The 26434-nt window shown below is 45.6% G+C and overlaps 1 protein-coding gene across 2 annotated transcripts in view; it reads left to right on the top strand.

Annotated features, from left to right (window-relative positions):
- NHLRC3 (NHL repeat containing 3) overlaps nt 1-26434 on the top strand; it is a 54176-nt gene that overhangs the window by 10965 nt on the left and 16777 nt on the right. For both annotated transcript variants that reach the window (XM_077298177.1, XM_077298178.1), the window contains exons 2-4: nt 7351-7566; nt 13101-13253; nt 19981-20134. In XM_077298177.1, the coding sequence (XP_077154292.1) occupies nt 7480-7566; nt 13101-13253; nt 19981-20134 (394 nt within the window). In that variant the 5' untranslated portion in view covers nt 7351-7479. The remainder of the gene's footprint in view (nt 1-7350; nt 7567-13100; nt 13254-19980; nt 20135-26434) is intronic.

The raw sequence follows: 26434 nt of genomic DNA, 5'->3' as shown, positions 1-26434 counted from the left end.
TTCGGCCTATAGTATCAGATATTAAACTGCATTTGGCCTTCAACTTTGGTTACGGCCTACTAACGGTGTCTGCCCCTCCCTGGTGTTGCCCTCAACTGAATAAAGCTGTGCTTCAACCTTGTGGCTTTCGGCCTATAGTATCAGATATTAAACTGCATTTGGCCTTCAACTTTGGTTACGGCCTACTAACGGTGTCTGCCCCTCCCTGGTGTTGTCCTCAACTGAATACAGCTGAGCTTCAACCTTCTGGCTCTCATTAAGTGTTTTTTAAAAAACAAAATGGTGGTTAGGGCCTACTAACGGTGTCTGCCCCTCCCTGGTGTTGCCCTCAACTGAATAAAGCTGAGCTTCAACCTTCTGGCTCTCATTAAGTGCTGTGTTTTTAAAAATTGGTGGTTAGGGCCTACTAACGGTGTCTGCCCCTGCCTGGTGTTGTCCTCCACTGAACAAAGCTGAGTTTCCACCTTCTGGCTCTTTTTTTTTTTTTTTTAAATTGCTGGATGGGGCCTAATAGCTCTGTTTGCTCCTCCCTGGTGTTTGTCCTCAACTAAAAAAAGCTGAGCTTCAACCTTATGGCTTTCGGCCTATAGTATCAGATATTAAACTGCATTTGGCCTATTAGTGTGTTTGGGCCCTTAAAACAGTGTCTGCTGCTCCTGGGTTTGCTACTCCACTCAACAAAGCAATGCCGCCTGTTTAGTCCTGTTACCAATTTTGAACTGCATTTAGCCTACTTTATTCTTTGGCCCTATATCTGTTTCCTCCTCATCCTGCCCACTGCCCAGCCACTGCTACATGAGTCTGCTGGTACATTGACCTAGACCACTACATTCCCCTTGCACTCTACACAGCCAGAATCTGACCCTGCTGAAAGTCAGGTTCCCCTTCCCGCATGTTATACCACCTTACACAGGGACAAAGAGGAAGGTGCAGATGAAAGTACAGGTTCCTTCATCAGGTGGGGGGGGCATACTCGTTGGCGACGTCACTGGCACAGGGCCCCTCAGAGTACGCAAAAGTGTCGCTGCTGGTGGGAGGCGCCCCCGCCGTGCAAACACACCGCTGTACTTTGAGGGGCCCTGTGCCAGTGCCAATGCCAACGAGTGGGCCCCCCTGCTTGCTTAGGATCACAGCACTTGCAAACTTGACATACTTACCTCTCACTGCTCCACCGCCGTGACGTAGTCCATGTTTCCTGTGCCCACTAAAACCTTGAACCAGCCCTACCCCCCACAACTTTTGCCAAATCACCCCCAATTTCCAGTGCCCAACTATTATTATAAAGTTAGTTTAGATTGACAAGCTTCAGAAAACAAGAATGGATGTTTTTGGCATTAAAATGGGCACTGTAGGTGTTTTCCTGGCCTCCACTCACTGCCGGCTATGCTTCCCCATTGACTTGCATTGGGTTTCGTGTTTCGGTCGATCCCCGACTTTTAGCGATAATCGGCCGACTTCACTCGACTCGACTCTGGACTAAGTCGGGTTTCACAAAACCCGACTCGATCTTAAAAAAATGAAAGTCGCTCAACCCTAGTCACCATCATTACTCTCATTCATTAGCTTAATAGTACTTATCATATTTGAAGCATTGTCAGTTACGACAGAAAGAACTTGCTCTTTTTTAAGTTCATAGTCTTGCAGAACCTTTTCCACCAAGACCTGGAGAAACTCACTGGTGTGATGAGCTTTGGTGTCTTTTACTGCCAATGTCTTGGTAACTATTTCATTTTTGTCACAAACAAATCGGACATTGATGGCAAAATAGTTCACTCTGTGATGTGAGCAGGCATCCATTTTAAGAAACAGAAAGCGTCCCTTGAGAGTTTTTTTAAGTTCTTCCTTTTGTTTAAAATCTTCTTCGATTACTAATTTTCTAATACTCTCTCTCTCCAGAGAAACACCAAGGTTGCGGGCCATTTCCCCATTTAGACACATAAAAGCTGGTCGTGAAAATAATAGGCACACTATCCTTTACAACAAGCTCTATGATCTGTTTTTTAAATGTATCTACTGTCATTGTCACAGTAACTTTGTCACTGACAAAATATCTTGCAACTGATGGCTGCAAAGTTCTCTGCTCCTTTGTTTGGCTGGAAGAGCTGGGCACTGGTTCATTGGTTTGGATGCAGTCTTTCTCATCCACTGCTTTCAGTACTTCTGGATGAAAGCGCTGTAAATGTCTCTTTAGATTAGAAGCTCTGGTAGGAGCATTTTTATCTTTGCCTGAATATGCACTGATCTTGGCTTCACAGCATTTGTTTTCGTCTGGATCATTTGTTATACACTGACAGACATAATGTTTTCTATCTTGAGTGATGGTGAAATGTTCAAATACAGCTGATTTAATGTGACGCTTCTTTGACATTCTCAGGTTTTTAATTCTGCATTCACAATCCAAATGACAATTGTTTTTCCTAAAAACAATTGTACAAAATTATTGCCAGGTGGTACAACTGATATAGTGGTCCGTAATACTGTTATTTCTCATGAACTCACAGTTAACTGATGCAAAGTTTGTTGAAAGGATAATACTTCTTACAGTCTTCCTCTTCTGAGTAGCAGCTGTGAGATGCTTGGAAGACGCACACCTAGTAAACATCTAGTCTAGAGGAGGAGCTTTACTACTAAGAATTTGCAACACATTTTCACTTTCAGTTTCATACATTGTAAGTAGGGGGGTTGGGGCAGCATGAGGTTAACCAAGTATAAGATTAGATAAGGGCAGTGGAGAACAGTGACACACAAGAAGTAAGAAATGTCTCTATCTCGAGCAGAACTGCTTATCACTGTTGTTCATAGTTTGATAGAACATATATATTTGAGTAACATTTTTAAAATTCATATGAAAGTTCAATTATGAAATATTAATACATTTTTTTAAAGCTGGAGTCGGTACATTTCTACCGACTCCGACTCCAACCAAAACTAACTCCGACTCCGACTCCACAGCCCTGCTTTGAGTATAAATTGGCCAATTCATGTGTACCCGGCAGCCACAATAAGGCGATTCCCGTTGCTGGGAACCTACCTAATGTGAATCCTCTCATGGGCTGTTAGCCTACATTTATATGGGAAGGTAGGATCCTGCTCTAACTAATACCGCCACAGAGCCCATTAGAGGTTCCCCCCAGGATAAGTCCCAACAACAAGAATCGCCTTATCGTGGCTGCTGGATACACATGAATTGGCCAGTTTATGCTCTAAGTATTCTCAATTTTTCTAATTTTCTAGCGCAATAATTCAGTTCAGATTTTCTATATTTCATGTTTGCATGCTATAGCGCTACAGCGTGCAACTTTATTTGTTAGTTATATACAGGCTCGGACTGGCCCACCGGAGATCCGGAGGATTCTCCGGTGGGCCCAGGCACTGACACCTGCTGGCATACTGGCCAGCAGCTGCCTAGGGCCCCCACTGCTCCAGGGCCCCCCAGCCAGTGGCTACAGGGCCCCTGAGTTAAGGGGGCCTGCCCTGTGCCAGTAGCAGCAGCTGGAGACAGGATCCTGTCCCCGCTGCTAAAGCAAAATTAATATTCACGCTTCCCCACGCCCCTATGGGCGTGGAGAGCCGTGAATACCATTTCTCTTTAATAGCGGGCAGCGTTAGCCGCAGGGTGCAGCTAACACTGCCCGCATGTAAAGCCGCACCACACACACGCTCACAAAGTACCGCACACACACACAGCACCGCACACATACACACACCAAAATGAACAAGGCCTGCACCCACAACCACAATAGGAATGGTGCAAAAATAAAGGTAAAGTGCCAATGATAATGGGAACTCATGCAAATAAAAAGCACCATGAATACCAATAAGATACAAAAGTTTATTGAAAAATTAAAAACAAGAGGAGTACAACAACGTATAATAGGGATGTGAGACGGTCAACCAATAGTAGATGGCACCACAGGCAAGAACAGAGCAACAACCAGGCATATATTAAAGATACAAAGTGCATGCTCACAGAGTAGACAAACCAGCAGGTGTGCAACCAAGCATAGAGAGCAAATAGGAAGTAGGGGAGCTGTATACCCCCCTGCCCGTTATGAGCAAGCTAAACAGTAAAGTGACTGAGTGCGAAGTAGTAATATAATAGTATACCTGAATGTGCTCTGGAGCTCTGAGGTGCCACCGTGGGCCACTGTCACCCCCTCCAGCCGTTATAAACTAAAAGAGCCACCTTGTGCAGCAGTAATGCTGCAGTCTAACAAGGTGGCTCTTTTAGTTTTTGATTAAGTTATTAGCTCAATAAAGCGTTTTAAAAATTGGCCACAAAGACCAGATATTGTACCGGGAGGCGGTCCGAATCGTCCTCTATCAATCTTCCAACTGCCGTCACTCTTCTCTTCAGGGGCGATGGTTGCCGCCCCCTTCGCGTTGTTGCTTCTTAAATCCGGCGCCTGCGCTGTGCGTGCCTGCCTGGGGCCTGCGCAGTGTTCATTGTCAGTCAGCTCAGATGCCGGGTGCCTGACTGAGCCTGTGCGGGCACCCTGTTGCTGAATCCCCGCCCCGCACTGTGTTATTCATTATGCACAGTGCGGGGCTGGGGTTCCTGGGCATGCGCACTGCGCTTGTCAGATGCTCCCCCGGTCACCCGCCTTCCAGCGTTGTTCTTTGTGGCTGTTCAAAACGTCGGCAATGAAACCTGTATATTCCGGCAATGCTGGAAGGCGGGGGACCGGGGGAGCGTCTGACAAGCTCAGTGCGCATGCCCAGGAACCCCAGCCCCGCACTGTGCATAATGAATAACACAGTGCGGGGCTGGCATTCCTGGGCATGCGCACTGCGCTGTTCAGGCGCTCCCCCATCTCGGACGCTCTTCCATCTCTGACGCTCCCCCGCCTTCCGGCATTGTTATTTGCGCCTGCCCCAGGCAGGCACGCACAGCGCAGGCGCCGGATTTAAGCAGCAACAACGCGAAGGGGGCGGCAACCATCGCCCCTGAAGAGAAGAGTGACGGCAGTTGGAAGATTGATAGAGGACGATTCGGACCGCCTCCTGGTACAATATCTGGTCTTTGTGGCCAATTTTTAAAACGCTTTATTGAGCTAATAACTTAATCAAAAACTAAAAGAGCCACCTTGTTAGACTGCAGCATTACTGCTGCACAAGGTGGCTCTTTTAGTTTATAACGGCTGGAGGGGGTGACAGTGGCCCTTTAAACCAAAAAAAGAAAAAAACACACGTAGAGCAAAGACCTTTATTTGTACAAACCAGTCCCTGACCCTCTTACTCATTTTTTACCTTTAACAAATCAAATAATCCAAAGGATCCCGCTGTAAATCCATCCTATGTCCCACAAAAATCCAGATGCGGTGTAGAGTGGTAACACCAGTGATGTGACCGCTCACCACAGCATCCGGCATGCACTGACCATAGAGTGTGACTCTGGCTGCTGCGACAAGCACTGACGTCACTAAGGTTCATATCCGATGAACTACGGTGACCTTACTGACATCACTGCTCGCAGTGTATAATAACCAATATAGAATAAGAATAATCACATAAACAGATACCAAGAGGAATGTAGGCCCTGCTCGCAAGCTTACAATCTATGAGGAAATGGGGGACACACGAGAGATGGATGGTAACAATTGCTTTCATTATTCTGACCAGCCATAGTGTAAGAATCAGGTGATCATGTAAAGCTGCATGAACCGGTTGTCAGCCTAAGTACCTAGCAGTACAGACACAGAGGGCTATTAACTGCATAAAGTGTGTGAGAACGTGATGCGAGGAACCTGGTTATGGTGAAAATTTTGAACGGGCAACACAGGGATAGTTAAGTTAATGCATTGAGGCGGTAAGCTAGTATGAAGAAATGCGTTTTCAGGCCATGCTTAAAACTGTGTGGATTGGGGATTAATCGAATTATCCTGGGTAGTGCATTCCAAAGAATTGGCGCATCACCTGAGAAGTCTTAGAGCCGGGAGTGGGAGTTTCTGATTATTGAGGATGTTAACCTCAGGTCATTAGAACGGAGAGCATGTGTAGGGTGGTAGGCGGAGACCACGGAGGAGATTTATGGTGGTGCTGAACCGTGTAGTGCTTTGTGGGTGAGAGTGATAAGTTTATATTGAATTCTGGAGTGGATGGGTAACCTGTGTAATGACTGGCACAAGGTAGAGGTATCAGTGTAATGGTTGGTGAGGAATATGATCCTGGCAGCAGCATTCAGGACAGATTGGAGCGGGGAGAGTTTGGTAAGAGGGAGGCTGATTAGTAGAGAGTTACGATAGTCCATGTAAAAGCTGATGTTAAAAACACATTGCATATGGATGATAGGCAAGAAAAAAATGCATGACACTCTAACTTTTCTCAGCTACATTATATACGCAGATGTGAGCATACCTTATTAGTGATACCCATACTATTAGATCAGTACTATGTAAGTGCACCACACAGGGGCAGGCCAACAGTGATTGGTTTGGTTGCATTCTGCAAAACAAAATGCAGTAACATATAAATGAGATAGGGTGTCTGTCCCTGGCTGTGACCACTGCAGCCAATCACTGGTTGCAGTGGTGACCACTGATGACAGTGAATGGCTGCAGTGGTCACGTATCCACATTTATTGTACAGGGTGTAAAGAGACTGGTGGGTGACCCAGGAGGCATTGTAAGAGGAGTATTTATTTAAAAAAAATGTTTCCGGAGGGGACTGCACCTTTTGAGGTATAAATGTCTGAGTGACTACCCTGAAGCCCTCATTAGGGACCTCGGACTGGCTATTATCTCCGAATGGCAAGTCAAGGGAGGCATAAAGGAAGAGACAAGGCTCTCCCTGAAGCCACAGTCACACCAGCAGTATTTGGTCAGTATTTTACATCAGTATTTGTAAGCCAAAACCAGGAGTGGGTGATAAATACAGAAGTGGTGACGTGTTTCTATTATACTTTTATGACTGTTCCACTTCTGGTTTTGGCTTATGAATGCTGATGTCAAATACTCAACGTGTGAACGTGGCTTTATTCACACATCAGTATTTGTTCCGTATTTCATCAGTATTTCCATACCAAAAATGGGAGTGTCTCCAAAAAACACAGAACAGGAGTCAATCTTTCAATCATAGTTTTTCTCTGTAAGTTCCTCTCCTGATATTGGTTTACAAACGCTGATGCAAAATACTGACCAAATACTGTATGGAGTTTTCCTGTTGTCTTGTGCTATGTACCGCTGCGACCAGTGATTGGCTGCAGCAGTTTTTGATGGCACGTCATTGCTGTAGCCAAGTACACAACATACTATATTATTAGAGGTTTTACCCTTTGTTCAGGAAGTTCTGATGTGGCTGAAGTGATACGTGTATGTTCCCATTTTTTAACAGAACGTCTTTTTCTTGTAGATGTCTGTATAATTTATGCTGGCATTGTTTCGGGGAGCTGCAGTTGATGTGATGCCAGGCGTGATTGCTTAGGCATTGTTCTGAGGAAGCGTCTGTGCCATGTCAATATAGCCACAAGACATCCGCACTATGAAGTTAAAATCCAGTATCTGCATATCTGCCGCCCTGGTGAGCCTGGCCCTGTATGCCTTACTGCACTATGATGGGAAGCATAAGGTGAGTTACTGGGATGTGCCGTATTCGGGGTCTAACCCTACAGTAATCGGGCGGCGGTACAACTCTATAAACTCTACCCCACAGCAGAGATCATTGGGTGGGAGCCTCAGAGTATCCACAACAGTGCCCCCCTACATCTTCTATTGGTGCAAGGAGGCAGACATGGGACAAGGGGGCGCGGGACAAAATTCAAGAAGTAATGATAGTATCTTACCGCAGCGGTGTGCGAAACCAATCATCCAGAAATGATGGATAACACAAATGGTCATAGGTCACTGATGATTTTCAGATCCCTTAAAACAAAATGATGGTTGTCAGTAGTGAATCCCCCATATACAGTACACACGACGCACGCTGACGACACTGCAGAAAGTGTACAGAGACCAGGTCATCATATTGATGCAGACCTATTCAATATGCCTTGGGCTGTGTAGAAGGGCTCGCTCTTTATGGTGCAGTAATGGTAATAACAAGACCTTTCTGTGTAACCAAGAACCTGCACTGAATCTTCAGTATACCGTATTTTGTGTGCCTTTTTTTTTTTTTTTTTTTTTTCTGGGTGTTATACATTATAGTTAATATCAGTAATAGCACGCCCAATCTTGCAGTGGTAATTTGAGAACTTGTCTGTATATGACTAGTGATGAGCGAATATACTCGTTACTAGAGATTTCCCGATCATGCTCGGGTGTCCACCGAGTATTTTTTAGTGCTCGGAGATTAGTTTTTAGCACCACAGCTGAATGATTTACATCTGTTAGCCAGCATAAGTACATGTGGGGGTTCTCTAGGAACCAGGCAACCCCCACATCTACTCATGCTGGCTAAGAAATGTAAATCATTCAGCTTTGGCAAGAAAACTAAATCTCCGAGCACTAAAAACATATTCGGAGGACACCCGAGCGTGCTCGAGAAATCTCAAGTAACGAGTATATTCGCTTATCACTACCGTATATATGACAGCTGACACCCTGCGGTATTGCCTCCAACCGGTTTTGGAACAGATTGTGACCGATTAACCTCTTAAATACTGCTGTCAATTGCAACAGTCTTATCTAAGTGATTAAAAGGGGGTTAAAAGACCCCCTTTGTTACCATCGGACCCCCGCAATCGGAATCTCAGGAGCCGATAGTTGCTAAGGTACCCTGAGGTCACCTAATCAGCTTAGGGTACGGTGGCCTGTAGGATCCAGCTAAAAGCAGCATCTAGCACGCTCTGTCAGTGAGACACTGACAGGTCTCATGCACTGCAATACCTGGGTGCTGCAGTGCATGAGACTAGCGATTAGAGTAAAAAATACACATGTCCCATTGTAGGACTAAGTAAAATAAAAGTGAAATAAAAAAAATTTTCTTAAAAAAAAAAACAATTGTGCACAAATCAAGAAATCCAGATTTGCAACTAAAAACGCAGCCTTTGTGTTAAAACAAATATAAACAAAAAATACACAGAAATGGTATTATCACATCAGGAATGACCTGACCTATAAAACTGTCACATTATTTATTCCATATGGCAAACACTGTAAAAAGAAGTAATAAAAAAGGCATAAAAAATTACGGTAAAAAAAAAAAAAAGTTACGCATTAAAATAACAAGCCGTCCTCCAAAAAGCAAGTCCTAATATGGCTCATCCGGAAAAAAAATAGCTACTGCTCTCAGAATATGGCGATGAAAAAATATTTTTTTATAAAAAGGCATTTTTTACTTTTTGACAGCAGCAAAACATGAAAACCAGATATAAATCTGGTATCGCTGTAATCTGTTATGACCCCAATGGCAGAGGGTCTCAGAAATATTTACTAAGCCTGCAAACACAAAAACCAGCTCATAGGGCAGTGGTAACTGGGCTGACCATATATCTAATCCTAGCACCACAAATAACAGCAGCCGGGGAACGTGCCTACGTTGATTCTAGACGCCTCGCGCCAGCCGGAGAACTAACTAACCCTAGAAGGGAAAAGAAAGACCTTTCTTGCCTCCAGAGAAAAGACCCCAAAAGTTGGATACAAGCCCCCAACAAATAATAACGGTGAGGTAAGAGGAAAAGACAAACGTAAGAATGAGCTAGGTATTTAGCAAAGAGAGGCCCACTAGCTAATAGCAGAATATAGTAAGATAACTTATATGGTCAGCAAAAACCCTATCAAAAATATCCACGCTGGAAATTCAAGAACCCCCGAACCGTCTAACGGCCCGGGGGGAGAACACCAGCCCCCTAGAGCTTCCAGCAAGGTCAGGAATCACATTTAGTACAAGCTGGACAAAAATGAAAGCAAGCAAATAACCCAAAAAACAAAGAAGCGGGACTTAGCTTAATTTAGCACGAACCGGGACCAGCAGATAGGAGCAAACAGAAAGGATCTGATTACAACGATGCCAGGCACTGGACTAAGGATCCAGGAAGTTTATATAGCAACACCCCTGGACTAACGGCCCAGGTGGGTGCAAACTGAGGGAAGAAACTCCCAGAGTAATATCACTAGTAACCACAAGAGGGAGCCAAAAAGTCTAATTCACAACAGTAATCGCACCGACCCGAAGAATAAGGCTATGTGCACACGATGCGGATTTAGTGCGGATACGCAGCAAATTTTTCCGCGCAGAAACGCTGCAGATCCGCACTGTGATTTACAGTATAATGTAAATCAATGTGAAAAAAAGCTGTGCGGAACAATCCGCGCGGAAACGCTGCAGATTTAAAAGAAGTGCATGTCACTACTTTTGTGCAGATCTGCAGCGTTTCTGCACCCTTCCATTATAGAAATCCGCACAAAATGCGCGGCAAATCTGCACCTGCGGATTCTGCCAGGAGATGCGGATTTTGTGCAGAAAATTCTGCACCCCATTCCGCAACGTGTTTACATATCCTAAAGCCGTCTAGTCACTTATACCACACTGTAACCCGTGCAAAAATAAAAATAACTACTCTTGTACTGCTATCTATTTGTTCATTCCACATCCCAAAAATCGGAATAAGGCTCTGCTCACATTTATCCTGCACTCTACGCTGAGCGCTTACGTCGAGGTTTCCGTGTTAAGTCCCAAAATTGTGATTCAGGCAAAACCCTTATGGAACCACTCACATGAGACAGATGGAGTCACTTTGGACTGGTCTGTGTTCTGGCAGTGTCCCATCATTTTAGTCTTTTTAGCACACCAGTGTGGGCGATCACAGGTCTGTCCACGCCTGATAAGATGGATACTACCAGATACTAAACGGAAGTTCCTCCATATGTCTCATTATAGTGAGAGGATCCGTCTGGGGTATTGTCTGAATCACATTTTTGTGAGATTTACATGGAAACCCAGACAAAATCAGCCCCCACTCAGGTCCGTCATCTGTCACTTGAAAAATTTAGGGGGTTCCCATTCTTCTGGCAGAACAAATACTGTGGAAAAACGACACTGCTCCAACATAAAATCCAATGAATTCTCCCAAGTCCAAATGCCCCCCTCCTTCTGAGCGAGAAATTGCTAAGTAAACTGGAGTCCTGTTTCACCTTTTAACCCTTGTGTAACTGATAAATTTGCAGCTAATAAAAAAAGAGACATTTTAGTGGTAAAAATGTAATTTTTATTTCCACGTCCCAATGTTTTAAAATTCTGTGATGTACCTGTGTGGGTTGAAAATACTCACTGCACTCCCAGATGAATTCCTTAGGCGGTGAAGTGTTCAATATGGGGTCACCTGGGGGGATTTCGGCTGTTCTGGCACCTCAGGGTCTCTGCTAATGGACCCCGCAATCTATTCAAATGGAATCGGTAGCCTAAAAGCCAAGTCGGACTCCTTCCCATCCAATCTCTGCCGTGTGCTCAAACAGTAGTGTAGAACTACAAATGGGGTATTGCCACGTTCCGTATAAATTGCAAAACAAATTATGCTGGCCTTTTTCTCTTACTACCCCTTGTGTAAATTATAAATTTGATGCTAAAACAGTATTTAGTTGTTCTCACATCTAAATGTTATAAAGTTTCATGAATCACCTGTAGGTAGTACACCCCTAAACGAATTCCTTGAGGGGCCTAGTTACTAAAATGAGGTCACTTGTGGGGGGTTTCTGCTGTTTTTGGCATGACAGGGGCTCTCCAAATGCAACATGGCATTCACAATCTATTCCAGACAAATAGCTATTTCCTTTCCGAGCCCTGCCATGTGCCCAAACAGCAGTTTTTGACCACATATGGGGTATTATCATGTTTGGGAGAAATTGGGTAACAAATTTTGGGGGTTGTTTTCTCCTTTTACTTATTGTGAAAATTACAAATTTGGGGCTTAAACAACATTTTCGTGAACAAAATTTAACATTTTCAATATGACGATCTAATGTTATCAAATTCTGTGTCTTATTCGTGGGTTCAAATCCTCACTATACCCATGGATAAAACCCTTGAGGGCTATAGTTTTCCAAATTGATGTCAGTTGTGGGGGGGGGGGGGTTCTGCTGTTTTGGTACCTCAGGGGCTTTGCAAATGCGACATGGTGCCTGCAATCTATTTCAACCAAATTTGTGTTCCAAAATTCAAATGGTGCTCCTTCTGTACCAAGCCCTGCCATCTGTCAAACAGAGGTTTCTGACCACATGTGGGGTATCGACACACTCAGAAGAAACCAGGTAACACATTTTGGGGTCCATTTTGTCGTGCTATTCTGTTTTTTAAAAAAATGGGGCTAAAGCAACATTTTCAAGGTAAAACTTTTTTTTGTTTGTTTTTTTTTCATTCCACTTTTTATTAATTCCTGTGAAGCACCTCAAAGGGTAAACATTTTGCTAACATCAATTTTGAAGTATTTGAGGGGTGCAGTTTTTAAAATGGTGTTACTTTTGGGGAATTTCCAATTTATAGGCTCCTCCAAAGTCTTTTTTTATATCTGAATAGGTCCCTAAAGAAACAGGTTTTGTAAATTTCTTTAAAAAAAGGAAAAAATTGCTGCTAAACTTTTAACCCTTCTAACATCCTAACAGTGTAAAATGATGTTCGGGCCCCACATACCTGCCCCATCCGATACATTGCATGCATCTCCGTGTGAGGTCATGACGTCACTGACACTGCTCGCTCCCGATAAGGAAGCGCGCCGCGGTGAATAAGCAATTGAAAGAACCATTTTTCCACCCCTTTGAAATAATTGTGATAATCTAGGTTCCTGTGTACACTGACCTGTTATTGTGTGTGCTTGCCTGCACGGCTAGTTGCAAAACAAATACATGCTACCCCCTTCTTGCAGCTTGGTTCAGTGACTTTTGTCTGGGGAGTTTAGGGATAAATGAAGTAATCTGGAGGTAGCATGGTACTACTTGTTTGGAGTGGAGCAGTATGTCACTACAGGGTCTTCAGTGGGTCTGGATGTGGCCTTCCACCCTATCTCAGAGCTGAATGCGGTTCTCCAGGTAAATAAGGTTGGGACCACTGCTGTATAGTGCCCACCGCTGGTATTCCTGCATCCTCCCGTTGTACTAGAGCCTCAATACGTTTATAGACCCGTAATGGCGTCCTGCATATGATACTCAGTCTTACAACTATATCTCCTACAGGTCCGGGTTAAATCAGTCTTTGATTTTCTACGACTTGCACCAAAACATCTGTACAAACTGGATGCCGTCTGGCCCAGGAACCCCGAGTTGATTACAGGGGTGCCCTACGACGTGGCTGTGGATCATCTGAACTCACTGGTCTACGTAGCTCAGGTATTCCTTACCTTCTGTTATTTATTAGGAAATTACTGCGGGAACAAGTAAAGCGCAATAGGGTGTTATCCAAATCACAGCGTTAAGTAAAAGGCGGCACCGCTCGCCTGATGTGGTTGTGTGAGGCCCAACACTGTAAAGGTTTTATAGGTAGATCTTGGCTGCTGCAGGTACAAAGGTTGGCGACACCAATGTAGGAGTAAAACATTTCGGAAGTTGTGGGTGACCTGCGATTTATCCTTTATTGGATAGAATACCAGCAAGTCACCCACAACTTCCCGATTGTTCTACTATTTATGGCATTTTTATTGACTCTGTCTATAATACATAAGAAGAGCAGGATGAGTGACCGGTTGTGAATTTCTGCTTAACTTTTTTTGACTGAATGCACTTTATATCCTTCGTAATAACAATCCCTGAGATTTTACAGAGAATTAACAGAGAATTCCCATCATATATACACCATGTTCCAAATTATTATGCAAACGGTATTTTTCTCGGATTTTCCTAAATGATTGGTGCAAATGACAGTCAGTCTAATAAAAGTCATCACCCGTTAGATTATACATCGAATTTTATTGAAGAAACCTCCCAATGATAACAGTATAATCTCCAAAATGAATAAAACGCACTGTTCCAAATTATTAGGCACAGTAGAATTTCTAAACATTTGATATGTTTTAAAGAACTGAAAATGCTCATTTGTTGAATTTGCAGTATGAGGAGGTCACATTCACGGAACAAAAAAGCTATTGAACTCCAAAACATCCTAACAGGCCAAGTTACATGTTACCATAGGAACCCTTTTTTTATATCACCTTCACAATTCTTGCATCCATTGAACTTGTGAGTTTTTGGAGAGTTTCTGCTTGTATTTCTTTGCATGAAGTCAGAATAGCCTCCCAGAGCTGCTGTTTTGATGTGAACTGCCTCCCACCCTCATAGATCTTTTGCTTTATGATACTCCAAAGGTTCTCTATAGGGTTGTGGTCAGGGGAAGATGGTGGCCACACCATGAGTTTATCTCCTTTTATGCTCATAGCAGCCAATGACTCAGAGGTATTCTTTGCAGCATGAGATGGCGCATTGTCATGCATGAAGATGATTTTTCTCCTGAAGGCACGTTTCTGCTTTTTATACCACGGAAGAAAGTTGTCAGTCAGAAACTCTATAAACTTTGCAGAGGTCATTTTCACACCTTCAGGAACCTTAAAGGGCCCTACCAGCTGTTTCCCCATGATTCCGGCCCAAAGCATGACTCCTCCACCTCCTTGCTGACGTCACAGCCTTGTTGGGACATGGTGGCCATACACCAACCATCCACTACTCCATCCATCTGGACCATCCAGGGTTGCTCAACACTTATCAGTAAACAAGACTGTTTGGAAATTAGTCTTCATGTATGTCTGGGTCCACTGCAACCGTTTCAGCTTGTGAACACTGTTTAGGAGTGGCCGAATAGTAGGTTTATGCACCACCGCAAGCTTTTGAAGGATCCTACACCTTGAAGTTCGAGGGACTCCAGAGGCACCAGCAGCTTAAAATAACTGCTGCTTTGTAATGGTATTTTGGCAGCTGCTCTCTTAATCCAATGAATTTGTCTGGCAGAAACCTTCCTCATTATGCCTTTATCTGCATGAACTCTGTCTGTGCTCTGTTTCAGTTACAAATCTCCTCACAGTATGATGATCACTCTTAAGTTTTCATGAAATATCTAATGTTTTCATCCCTTGACCAAGTCATTGCACTATTTAACGCTTTTCAGCAGCAGAGAGATCCTTTTTATTTCCCATATTGCTTGAAACCTGTGTCCTGCTTAATAATGTGGAACATCAAGTACGGTAGTCTTCCCTTAATTAGAATCACCTGGAAAACTTATTATCACATGTGTTTAAGATTGATTTCAGTGATCCATTGAGCCCTGAGACACAATACCATCCATGAGTTTATTTGAAAAACAAAAAAATTAAACCTTTATGACACTTAAATCCAATTTGCATAATAATTTGGAACAGTGTATGTATGTATGTATGTATGTATATATATATATATATATATATATATATATATATATATATATATATATATATATATATATATATGTATTATATTTTACATTTCCACAGGATATTCCAGACATGCACAAGGCAAGGGCTTGCGAGAGTATCCACACACTGGTTATAGGGTTATAGCGATGTTTTGGGGTTTTCTGTGGAAAGTCCACATTGTAAATTTAGACTGAAGGCAGCAAAACTACAAAAGTACACAAGTGAAACAAACCAGAATGTGTTAAATCTTAGAATCTGACTCGGGTCACAACTTTACACCCCCTTGGCATTTTCTCAAGCAGCTTCATCAGGTAATCACCTGTAATGAACAGGTATGCCTCATCAAGAGTTCATTTGTGCAATCATCAGCCTTCTGAAAGTGTTTGCGACCATCAGTTGTGTTTTGGTAATCCATTTCATACAGTGCTGAAATTGCCCTATTGCAAAATTATTCTCAGTCGGAATATGGCAATAACAACTCAACTTAATAAAGAAAAATCACAGTCCATCATTACTTTAAAACGTGAAGGTCAGTCAGTCCTAAAAATTGTTAGAACCCTTTTGTTTTTGTTTTTTTTAATCAAGTACTTTTTATTAGGGCATATATCAAAAATGTACCGTAATACAGTCTGACACAAACTTCAGACAGATACCAAAATTACAAAGCAGATTGAAAAATGTTTAGAATTGAGAGTCCTCAGTGGTTGATACCTTTTAATGGCTAACTGAAAAGATGGTAACAAATTGCAAGCTTTCGAGACTACTCAGGTCTCTTCATCAGGCATAGACTAATACAAATTCTGAAGAATCACATATTTATGCACAACATAGCACAGAACAAAAAAAAACAAAACCATGGATAAGACAGGTGGCATGAAGCACAATTACCATGAGTGATAAACAGTTACGTCCATAAATGTTGGGCCAGTTCTTAGATAAGGAATGTTTTATTGTCCTGATTGGGGTCTCTGTTGTGATGACCCCTCATAGTCTGAGGGGCAAGTTCCTTAGTTGATGTAAAAAGACATAAATCCATGCGACACATTCATTCCACCACTAAGACAGTCAAAGGTCGTCATCAGTTTATATTCCCAGACTCTCCTGTCTTTCTGTGTTTTGAAGTTACCTTTCAATACAAGTAATTTCATGTCCATAATGCTATGATTTGGGAGACAAAAATGTATTGCCACAGGTATATCCATTCTTTTTTCTCTTATTGTATGGCGGTGAGAGTTCATCCTTGTTCTCAGTTTCTGCCCTGTCTCCCCCACATACAGACCCCCAGTTGGACATTTAGTACAAATAATTAAGTACACCACATTAGAGGTGACGCAGCTGAAAGTACCTGGTGTCTTGTAATCCTGATGTGAATTGGGGATCTTTATCTTGTCCGTGGTCATTATAAATGGACAGGTTTTACATTTTTTCTGATGGCAAGGAAAGGTTCCTGCAGCTGTTGGAGAGGACAGGGAGCTCTTGACAATGATGCTTCTTAGATTTGGGGGCTGTCTAAAACACAGTAGTGGGGGGTCTGGAAAAATGGATTGTAATCGGGCATCTTTTTGCAGTAAAGGTTGTAATTTCCGTGCAGCTCCCCTTAGCGCCTCCAGATTTGGATTGTAGGTAACTACTAGAGGTACCCGGTTATTTTCTTCTTTAGCTTTGTAATATAGCAGGTGATTCCTTGATATTCTGGTGGCTCTTGTAATCTGGGTCATCACAACAGAGACCCCAATCAGGACAATAAAACATTCCTTATCTAAGAACTGGCCCAAGGACATAACTGTTTATCACTCATGGTAATTCTGCTTCATGCCACCTGTCTTACCCATGTGTTTTTTTTTTGTTTTTTTTTGTTCTGTGCTATGTTGTGCATAAATATGTGATTCTTCAGAATTTGTATTAGTCTATGCCTGATGAAGAGGCCTGTGTAGTCTCGAAAGCTTGCAATTTGTTACCATCTTTTCAGTTAGCCATTAAAAGGTATCAACCACTGAGGACTCTCAATTCTAAACATTTTTCTATCTACTGGCTAACACGGTACCAAGATATATATCTTTCCTGTATCAAAGCAGATTGATACATTTTCATTTAACATAAACTAGCCTGCTAGAACCTTGAAGGTATCCAAAAGTGCATTCATGAAAACAATCATTTTCTGGGATTAAATGGACTATGTGAGGACTGCCTGAGGAAAGAGAGAACAAGAATTACCTTCTGCTGAGGATAAGCTCATCAGAGTTATTAGCCTCAGAAACGTCACTATTACAGCGCCTCAGATAAGAGCACTCATAAATGGTGCACAGACATCAAGTAGCAGAGAGATCTCAACATCAACTGTCCATAGGAAGCTGTGAGAAGTAGACCATTATGGTCGTATTGCATCAAAGTAGCGGCTACTGACGACCACAAACAAGAAGAAACTTGTTTGGGACAAGCACAGGAGGATTGGATATGAGATCATTGGAAATCTGCACTGTGGTCTGATGGCTCAACAGTAGAGATTTTTGGTACCATTCACCATGTATTTGTGAGAAAATTGAGAAGATGGTTTCTACAAATGTGGCACTTTTGTGAAGCATGGAGGGTGAGGTGTGATGGTGTGAGGTCCTTTGCTGGTTACACTGTTGGTGGTATATTCCAAATTCATGGCAAATTTACCCAGTATGGCTACCACAGCATTCTGCAACTATATGCTTTTCCACAACCCCAGGCTAGAAGGGATATGTGACCAAGGAGGGTGGATGGAGGCTGCGTCCGATGACATGGCCTCCTCAATCACCCAAACAACCCATTTGAGGTCTTTTGGGATGAGTTGGACCATAAAGTGAATAAGTGCTCAGCACCTCTGGGAACTCCTTCAACACTGATAGGAAGCCATTTAAGTGACTACCTGATGGAGCTGCGGGAGGGAATGCCAAGGCAGTAAAAAGCTGTCATCAGAGTCTGAATCTAAGGTTTAACACATATTCTGGTTTGTTTTACATGTGCTTCTTTACTCATTGCTTCTGATAAGTTATATTGATTATTCTCTATAAATTGCCACTGTTGCCTATATTAGTAATAATTATTATATATCATGCTACATTGCACATTTCTGTTATCAACTGAGCAGAATATTGTAAAAACCACAATTCAGCACAGAAACTTCTGGTCTAGCACGGAAGGACGAAACTTATCAGTGTGAGAATGTTGATCTTTTAGGCATAAAAAGATCCTGGGAATTGTTTCTGCAAACCTGACTGTGTAATATGCAGTATTATTTTGGATTGGACATGCCTCATGCCAGTGTGCCAGAATTTTTACTTAAATACTGCACCTTTTGGGGGCATAGGGCCGACCTGTACCACTACTGTCCCCAGGCTTTTATCTTTTATCTATCCCTTTTAATTGGAACTTTCATCCTAAATAAATTACCTGTTTAATCAAATCGCCTGTTCAGACTGGATCTTTGCTAGGAAATACAGATTTTACCCATATGTATGCCCTTGTGGTTTTGCTGCCTTTTGTCTGAATCTATGATGTGCACACTCCAATAGGAACAAGGAAAATGGGGCTATCCCGATTGGGCAGTTTTCTGTTATGGTTCACAACGATTCCAATTTGAGCATACAGTCGCCTCTGGTAGCGAGGTCATTGTACCATGGATACCTTTGGTCACCTGACGGACCCCTTTGACTTTCATAGGGGTCGGTCAGGTACCACTGATATATGTCTGTCATTAATCCTGTGCTGTTTTATATGCACAATGAGTGGCTCCTCCAACTAGGATGAAGGTGAAGACTTAGGGATCAGTCCGATCAGCGTATTTTTTGTCATTATGTTGGCCATGTGCACAACCATGTGTAAGTTCACACAAGTAGTTTTCTACGCAGACCGGTGGTCCATGTAGAAGATTATTGCAGCATGCACTCGTCTTGTCCATTTTAGTGCGCGATTTTTAACAATGGCCACCTGAGCCCGGCCTAAGTCTGTCACAGATACCTGCTGGTGTTCTCTCCGTGGTGCAGCAGTCACAGGTTGTCAACAACAATTAAAGGGAATATATCCCCTGTATTATTTATATCATCACTCATATTATTTGTAAGAACTAAAACAAGATAATGGAACATTTTTATTTATTTTTTCATTTTATTGTATACTCTTTACATGACTTTAGGGCGGCCATCATGCCTGTTCTCCTGTATACAACTAGAAAACAGTAAATTATGATTAGTGAGCAGTCGTTTTCCTAAGGTTCTAAAGGAATATTCCCAACATCCTAATCCTGCCCCATGGGTCCTGGTTATGTCCCGCTGTAATTCTCATTTTTGCCTTGGCGCTGCTCAGATGTGTTCGTGCAAGAAGAGCGCAGCAGACGCACCTGGGAAATTTAGGTTTTGGAGGTGGTGCTGGATGGGACATTTTACCATCGTTCCTTGGCAAACGTGGCAGAGCCATGGGGTGCAGATATGAGAGGGCGTTGGGTGAACCTGCAGACCTGTTTGGTGCTGTTTATGGAGGAAAGAGGACATGTTTCTGTACACCTGGACCTCTCTCTCCTCTGCAAAAAAGGAAGAGACCTGACAGAAGCCTGTCCACCTTGGACAGAACATGACACCAGTATATTCTATTACCTTATAAATAATCACAAAATGACAACTTATTTCCATATTGTCACATTGTGTCTATCACCTTAGAGAGGGGATAACGTGTCCAAGGTGCTGGTCTTTACAGAGGAAGGATATTTCGAAACCGCCTGGAAGACGAACACGCTTGACATGCCCCATGGTATATTCGCTCTGATTGAGGAGGAGCAGTTGAAGTCCCTCTGGATAACGGATGTAGGGCAAGGTAACTGCACAATTTATTTAGTGCATATTTGGGAAATTACTATTTTTCTGTGTCGATCACCCAATTCCGACTAATAAGGCCCATTTCCTCATGCCCTTGAAGGGATCTTTCTAACATCACAACCATGCCCTGTCAAACCAGATTTTAACATTCATGGATCGTTAGAATTCGTGCTATGTAACCAAAATGACTATGAATATTTCTCTATCGCCTCTCATTGGGGGACACAGGAACCATTGGTGTATGCTGCTGCCACTAGGAGGCTGACACTATGCACAAAAAAAGTTAGCTCCTCCTCTGCCGTGTACACCCCACCGACTGGCATTATGCACTTCAGTTAGCTTAGTCTCAGTAGGAGGTGGACACAGGTCTTTCATTAGACCCTTATCTACCTCAATATGCATTGTGTTTTCTTACAGGTTTTCCGGAGGGATACAGGGTGAACAGTCACACCTGTAATCCCACAATACGGACTATGAGTAGGGCGTGTACTGCCACCCCGTATCCTCGTAGATCCCTCAGCAGGACCAAGATCCTAGCACACAAGCGTGCTCAGAAGTCCGGTCCTAGCTCCGTTCCCCACCCACTCGCCCACCAGAGCCTGTCGGTTGCGGAGACGAGGACGCCCATCTCAGCTCCCTGGACGTCTCATTCCTCTTCAGGTTAGTAACGGCGTGGGATGTTTGAGGTGAGTATTTTCCCCATCCCATCCCAGATCTTCAAAGGGGGCGCAGATGTATGGGCCTTTTTCAGCGGGTTTTATTGAGGGGATCTGCCTTTACATTAAGGGGTCCCTCTGGAGCTGCGCTGCTCAATTTTTTTTGTTTTATTTAGGGGATCTCAGGATGCCTGGTCGTCGCCCGTTGCATGCGGGCAGCCCCACGGGCCGGGATCGCTTTGTCGTGCGGCGGCCTTTGCGGCGGCTGCGCTTCTTCCTGTCTGCCGCGCCGCTTCCGTGGCTGCGGCCGCTCTGCCTCCTGTTCCGGTGCGGCGGCCTTTGCAGGCTGCCGCCCCGCTTCTTGCCCCTGCAGCCGCGCTGCTCCGGCCGCTGTCAACGGCTGCGATGCCATCTGTTCCAACGCGGTGGCCCTGGCAGGCTGCCGCGCCGCTTCCTACCTTCGGCGCACTGCTCCTGCCCAGGCCTACTTCCGGTGCCGTGACTCCGGCCACTTCCGTCATGCATCGGGCGGGCTTTTCTCCCACCCGACAATCTCTCTCCCTTTCTCTGCCCACCGGCGCCGTCTTGGTGCTCCTGAGCGCACTTCCAACTCCATAACAGCCGCTTGGTGCCACACATCGCCGCTCTGCCCCTCCCAGAGCGCGCATTCTGGCGTCCTTCTCAGCGGTCACCATCTGCGGTTCCCATTTCTTGGATTGCGGCAGGAGCTCATATTGCCTTTCTGCCTAAAGGGCTACGTCAGGATTCCATCCCGCAATCCGGACAGCTTCCTCCACCTGGAATCCGTTTTCGTCTGCCGTGAGTAACACTGCACTGCAGACTGACACTCCCCTCTGCCCCCCTGTCCCCTAACCCTCTGGCATTTTCTTCAGGGACCCTTCAAAATGTCTTCCTCTAAGGGAGGCCGCTCTAGTCCTCCTACTTCTTCCTCTTCTTCTTCTGCCTTCGTCAAATACTTTGCATGTTCGTCTTGTAACTGCAATCTTCCCTCAGGTCAGTCCTCTCCACTCTGTCAGGCCTGCAGCAACCTGATTGTGCCCACCGCCCAGGATCCCCCGGCCGCTCCGCTTGAGAGTGATACCCCCACTCCAGGCTGGGCTTCCTCTCTGTCACAATCGGTAGCAGATCTAACTCGGGTGTCTCAAACTCTGGTGTCTGTGCTTGATTGATTTCCCCTGCAGGCTCCCGCAGTTGCCAGCGGGTCGCAGGAGCCTCCGTCTGAGCCCTCCATTATAAGCCGCAAAAGGTCCAGACAGGAACGCCGGTCTGAGTCCTCTTTTCGTTCCATCTCGCCACACGGTCCTTCTCTTCGGTCGGCTTCCTCCCGGTCCTCCTCCCCTGAGTCATGCGAGGTGTTCTCTGATGCGCTCTCGGAGGATATTTCAGAGCTGAATTCTAACCAAATCGCTAGCATGAGGGGATATGGTTCAGAATCTCATTGGAGCGATAAATCAGACCTGTGGCATCAAGGATTCCTCTACGGAACCCGCAGATCAGGCGGTTTCGTTTAGACGAGCTAAACCACCTTCCAAGTTTTTTGCTCCTCACCCTGAATTCGAGGAGATCAAGAACAGAGCAAGAGAGAATCCGACCAGATGTTTTCAGAGAGGAAAACGCCTTGGCGTTTTATATCCTTTTTCTCCAGAACTTACCGCCAATTGGACTGTTTCTCCCTCGGTGGATACCCCAGTTTCCAGGCTGTCCACCAACACTCTTTCCACTGTCCGGCGGAGCATCTCTGAAGGATTGTAACGATAGAGTCATAGAATCCTTTGCGAAGTCAGCCTTTGAAGCGGCTGCAGCTACTTTATGCCCGGCTTTTGCTTCCACTTGGGTTTCAAAATCCATATCCAAATGGGCCAAACAACTCCGTCGGGGCATCCTGCACGGGGTTCCACCCGGACAGCTGGCGGAGCTTGCCAACCAGATTTCTCACGCGGGTGAATACCTGGTATCCGCCTCCCTGGATGCCGCATCTTTTGCGGCTCAGGCGTCCAGCAATGCTGTTGCCATCCGCCGGACCGTTTGGCTCAAGGCCTGGCAGGCGGATTTGTCTTCTAAAAAGTCCCTTACCAGCCTGCCTTTTCAAGGTTCACGTCTCTTTGGTTCTAAGCTGGACCAAATCATTAAGGACGCCACCGGGGGCACAAGTTCTGTTCTTCCCCAGGCTAAACCTCGTCGCCCTCCTCCTAGACGGCAATTTCGGTCCTTTCGGGCTTTTCGTAGCTTCGCGGCGTAAAACTCCTTTTCTCAGCAGCAACAGAGGCCACAGGCACATCAAGAGAAGAAGATGGTATCCTTTAGACCCACTCCTTCCTGGTGTTCTCGCTACTCCCAGGGTAGATCCTCCAGGACTGGAAGATCCACCTCGGCATGACTCTCAGCAAGACCCCAGCCCACTTCCCAGGCTGAGTGGCCGTCTCCTCTTCTTCAGGGACGTCTGGATCTCCTCAGTAGAGGACGCATGGGTCAGGGAAGTTGTATCCTTGGGTTACAAAATAGAGTTCGTTTCACGACCCCGGGATCGTTTCTTCGAATCCCGACCTCCAAGAGATCCCGCTCTAGTTCCGGGTTTCTTCGCAGCCATCGCTTCTCTCCTCAAAGCCGGGGTAATCGTTCCCGTCCCAGAAAAAGAACGGTACACAGGTTTCTATTCAAATCTTTTTGTGGTACCGAAAAAAGACGGCAAGGTTCGTCCCATTCTGGATCTCAAATTGCTGAACAAGAGAGTTCGTCTGAGTCACTTCAGGATGGAATCCCTTCGTTCAGTAATTGCTTCCATGGAGGCTCAGGAATTTCTGTGTTCCATAGATATTCAGGACGCCTACCTCCACGTCCCGATATTCCAGGGACATCACCAATTGCTGCGCTTTGCGGTGCTCTAGGACCATTTTCAGTTGGTCGCCCTGCCGTTCGGTCTTGTAACCGCTCCCAGGGTTTTCACAAAGATCATGGCGGCGCTGATAGCCATCTTGAGGGTCAGAGGCGTGGTTCTGTTTCTGTACCTCGACGACATCCTCATCAAGGCTCCGACCTCTTCTCAGGCTCACGAAAGTCTGTCCATGGTCCTCGACACCCTAGCCTGTTTCGGGTGGCTGGTCAACCGGAAGAAGTCCTGCCTTATTCCTTCTCAGCGCCTCGTTTTTCTGGGCATGCTCTTCGACACTCGTCAGACCAGAGTCTACCTTCCCGAAGACGAGAGACCCATCCTTCGTCGGGACGTACGCTTGCTCCAGGGTCCTCGGCTTCCCTCCTTCCGATCGGCCATGAAGGTTCTGGGGAGGATGGTAGCAACATTGGAGGCGATTCCCTTTGCCCAATTTCGCTCTCGACCTCTTCAGCAGGCCATCCGATCCGACTCTCTCCCCGGGTCAAACGGTCACTCAACTGGTGGCTGACGTCACCTCTTATCTCCCAGGGCAGGTCCTTCCTTCCAGTTCACTGGCAGGTGGTGACGACGGACGCCAGCCTGCTCGGCTGGGGTGCGGTGTTTCGCCACCTGACTATTCAGGGTCGTTGGTCGGCGCAGGATTCTTCTCTGCCGATCAACGTCCTCGAGATTCGGGCCATCTTTCTTTCCCTTCATCACTGGGAAAGAATTCTCAGGGGTCTACCTATCCAAATCCAGACGGGCAATGCCACGGTGATGGCATATGTCAACCATCGGGGGGACTCGGAGCTCCTTGGCCTTGGCTGAGGTATCCAAGCTCCTCCTCTGGGCAGCATCAACGGTTCCGGTGATATCCGCGGTGCATATCCTCGGCGTGGACAATTGGGCCGCCGACTTCCTCAGCCACGAGGGGAATGGTCCTTGCATCAGGAGGTCTTCCATCAGATTTGTCTTCGATGGGGGACTCCGGACGTGGACCTGACAAAGTCCCGAATGAACAGGAAGGTTTCTCGGTTCGTCTCCAGGTCTCGCGACCCTCTTGCAGTGGGCGTCGACGCTCTGGCCATTCCTTGGTCACAGTTCGTGCTGCCCTACCTGTTCCCACCCCTTCCATTACTTCCGGTCATTCTGATCGCCCCGGATTGGCCCAGGAGAGCTTGGTTCGTGGAGCTCGTCAATCTTCTCGCGGACACTCCCTGGCGCCTTCCAGACAGGCCCGATCTGCTGTCTCAGGGTCCGATCTGCCACCCGAATTCTCGGTCGCTCAGTTTAACGGCGTGGCTTTTGAGACCGCAGTTCTAAGAGCGTCCGGCCTTTCGGACCGGGTGATTCAGACCATGATTCAGGCTCTGAAGCCTTCGACTTCAAGGATCTTCTATCGTACCTGGAAGGCTTACTTCCGTTGGTGCGAGTCCAACCGCGTTTCATCTATGTCCTTTTCCCTCCCTTCCATTTTAACGTTCCTTCAGGCAGGACTGGATTCGGGCCTAGCTCTTAGTTCCCTGAAGGGCCAGGTCTCTGTGCTTTCCATCCTTTTTTCAGAAGTCTTTAGCTTCCCGACCACAGGTTAAGACCTTCCTTCAAGGAGTAGCCCATGCTGTTCCTCCGTACAGGGCCCCTGTGGATTCATGGGATTTAAACCTGGTACTGGACGTTCTGAGGGTTTCCCCCTTTGAGCCTCTCAGGGAGGTCCCTCTGTCAGTTCTATCTTGGAAGGTGGCCTTTCTTGTGGCCATCACCTCTATCCGCCGCGTTTCCGAGTTGGCGGCCCTGTCTTGCCGTCCTCCGTTCTTGGTCATCCACCAGGACAAGGTGGTCCTCAGGCCTCCGCCTTCTTTTCTTCCTAATGTGGTTTCCACCTTCCACCTTAACGAGGACATCGTTCTACCTTCCTTTTGTCCAGCTCCGACTCATCCTCTGGAGCGATCATTGAACAAGCTGGACCTCGTCAGGGCAGTGAAGATCTACCTGGATAGAACGTCCACTTTCCGGAAGACGGATTCTCTTTTCGTCATTCCTGATGGCTCGCGCAGAGGCCAACAGGCTTCTAAGGCGACTATTGCTCGCTGGATCAGAACGGCTATTCTGGAGGCTTACCGGGTCAAGATCAGAGTGCCCCCTCCTGGGATCAAGGCTCACTCTACCCGGGCAGTTGGCGCCTCCTAGGCGGTGCACCACAGGGCTTCTGCCCTACAGCTTTGCAAAGCGGCAACCTGGTCTTCTATCCACACGTTCGCCAAATTTTACAAGGTCCATACCTACGCTTCGGCAGATGCCAGCCTAGGCAGAAGGATCTTTCAGGTGGCAGTGGTGAGTCCTCTGACCTGATGGAAGTCTGTTTTCCCACCCCAGGGACTGCTTTGAGACGTCCCATGGTTCCTGTGTCCCCCAATGAGAGGCAATGGAGAAAACAGGATTTTTGGTTGCTTACCGTAAAATCTGTTTCTCAGAGCCTCCATTGGGGGACACAGCACCCTCCCATGTTATTCAGTTCTGTTGTGCTATGTTCTATGACTGTTCTCACGTTTACAGTTCTCATGTTTGTGGTTATGTTTCAACCTTATTGTTTTTTCTCCTACTGCTTTCTCAATAACTGAAGTGCATGATGCCAGTCGGTGGGGTGTACACTGCAGAGGAGGAGCTAACTTTTTTTGTGCATCGTGTCAGCCTCCTAGTGGCAGCAGCATACACCCATGGTTCCTGTGTCCCCCAATGGAGACTCCGAGGAACA

The sequence above is a fragment of the Ranitomeya variabilis genome, chromosome 3 (genome assembly GCF_051348905.1).
Source record: "Ranitomeya variabilis isolate aRanVar5 chromosome 3, aRanVar5.hap1, whole genome shotgun sequence".
NCBI lineage: Eukaryota > Metazoa > Chordata > Amphibia > Anura > Dendrobatidae > Ranitomeya > Ranitomeya variabilis.
The sequence above is the reverse complement of the archived record's forward strand: the minus strand, read 5'-3'. Positions and strand labels throughout refer to the sequence as shown.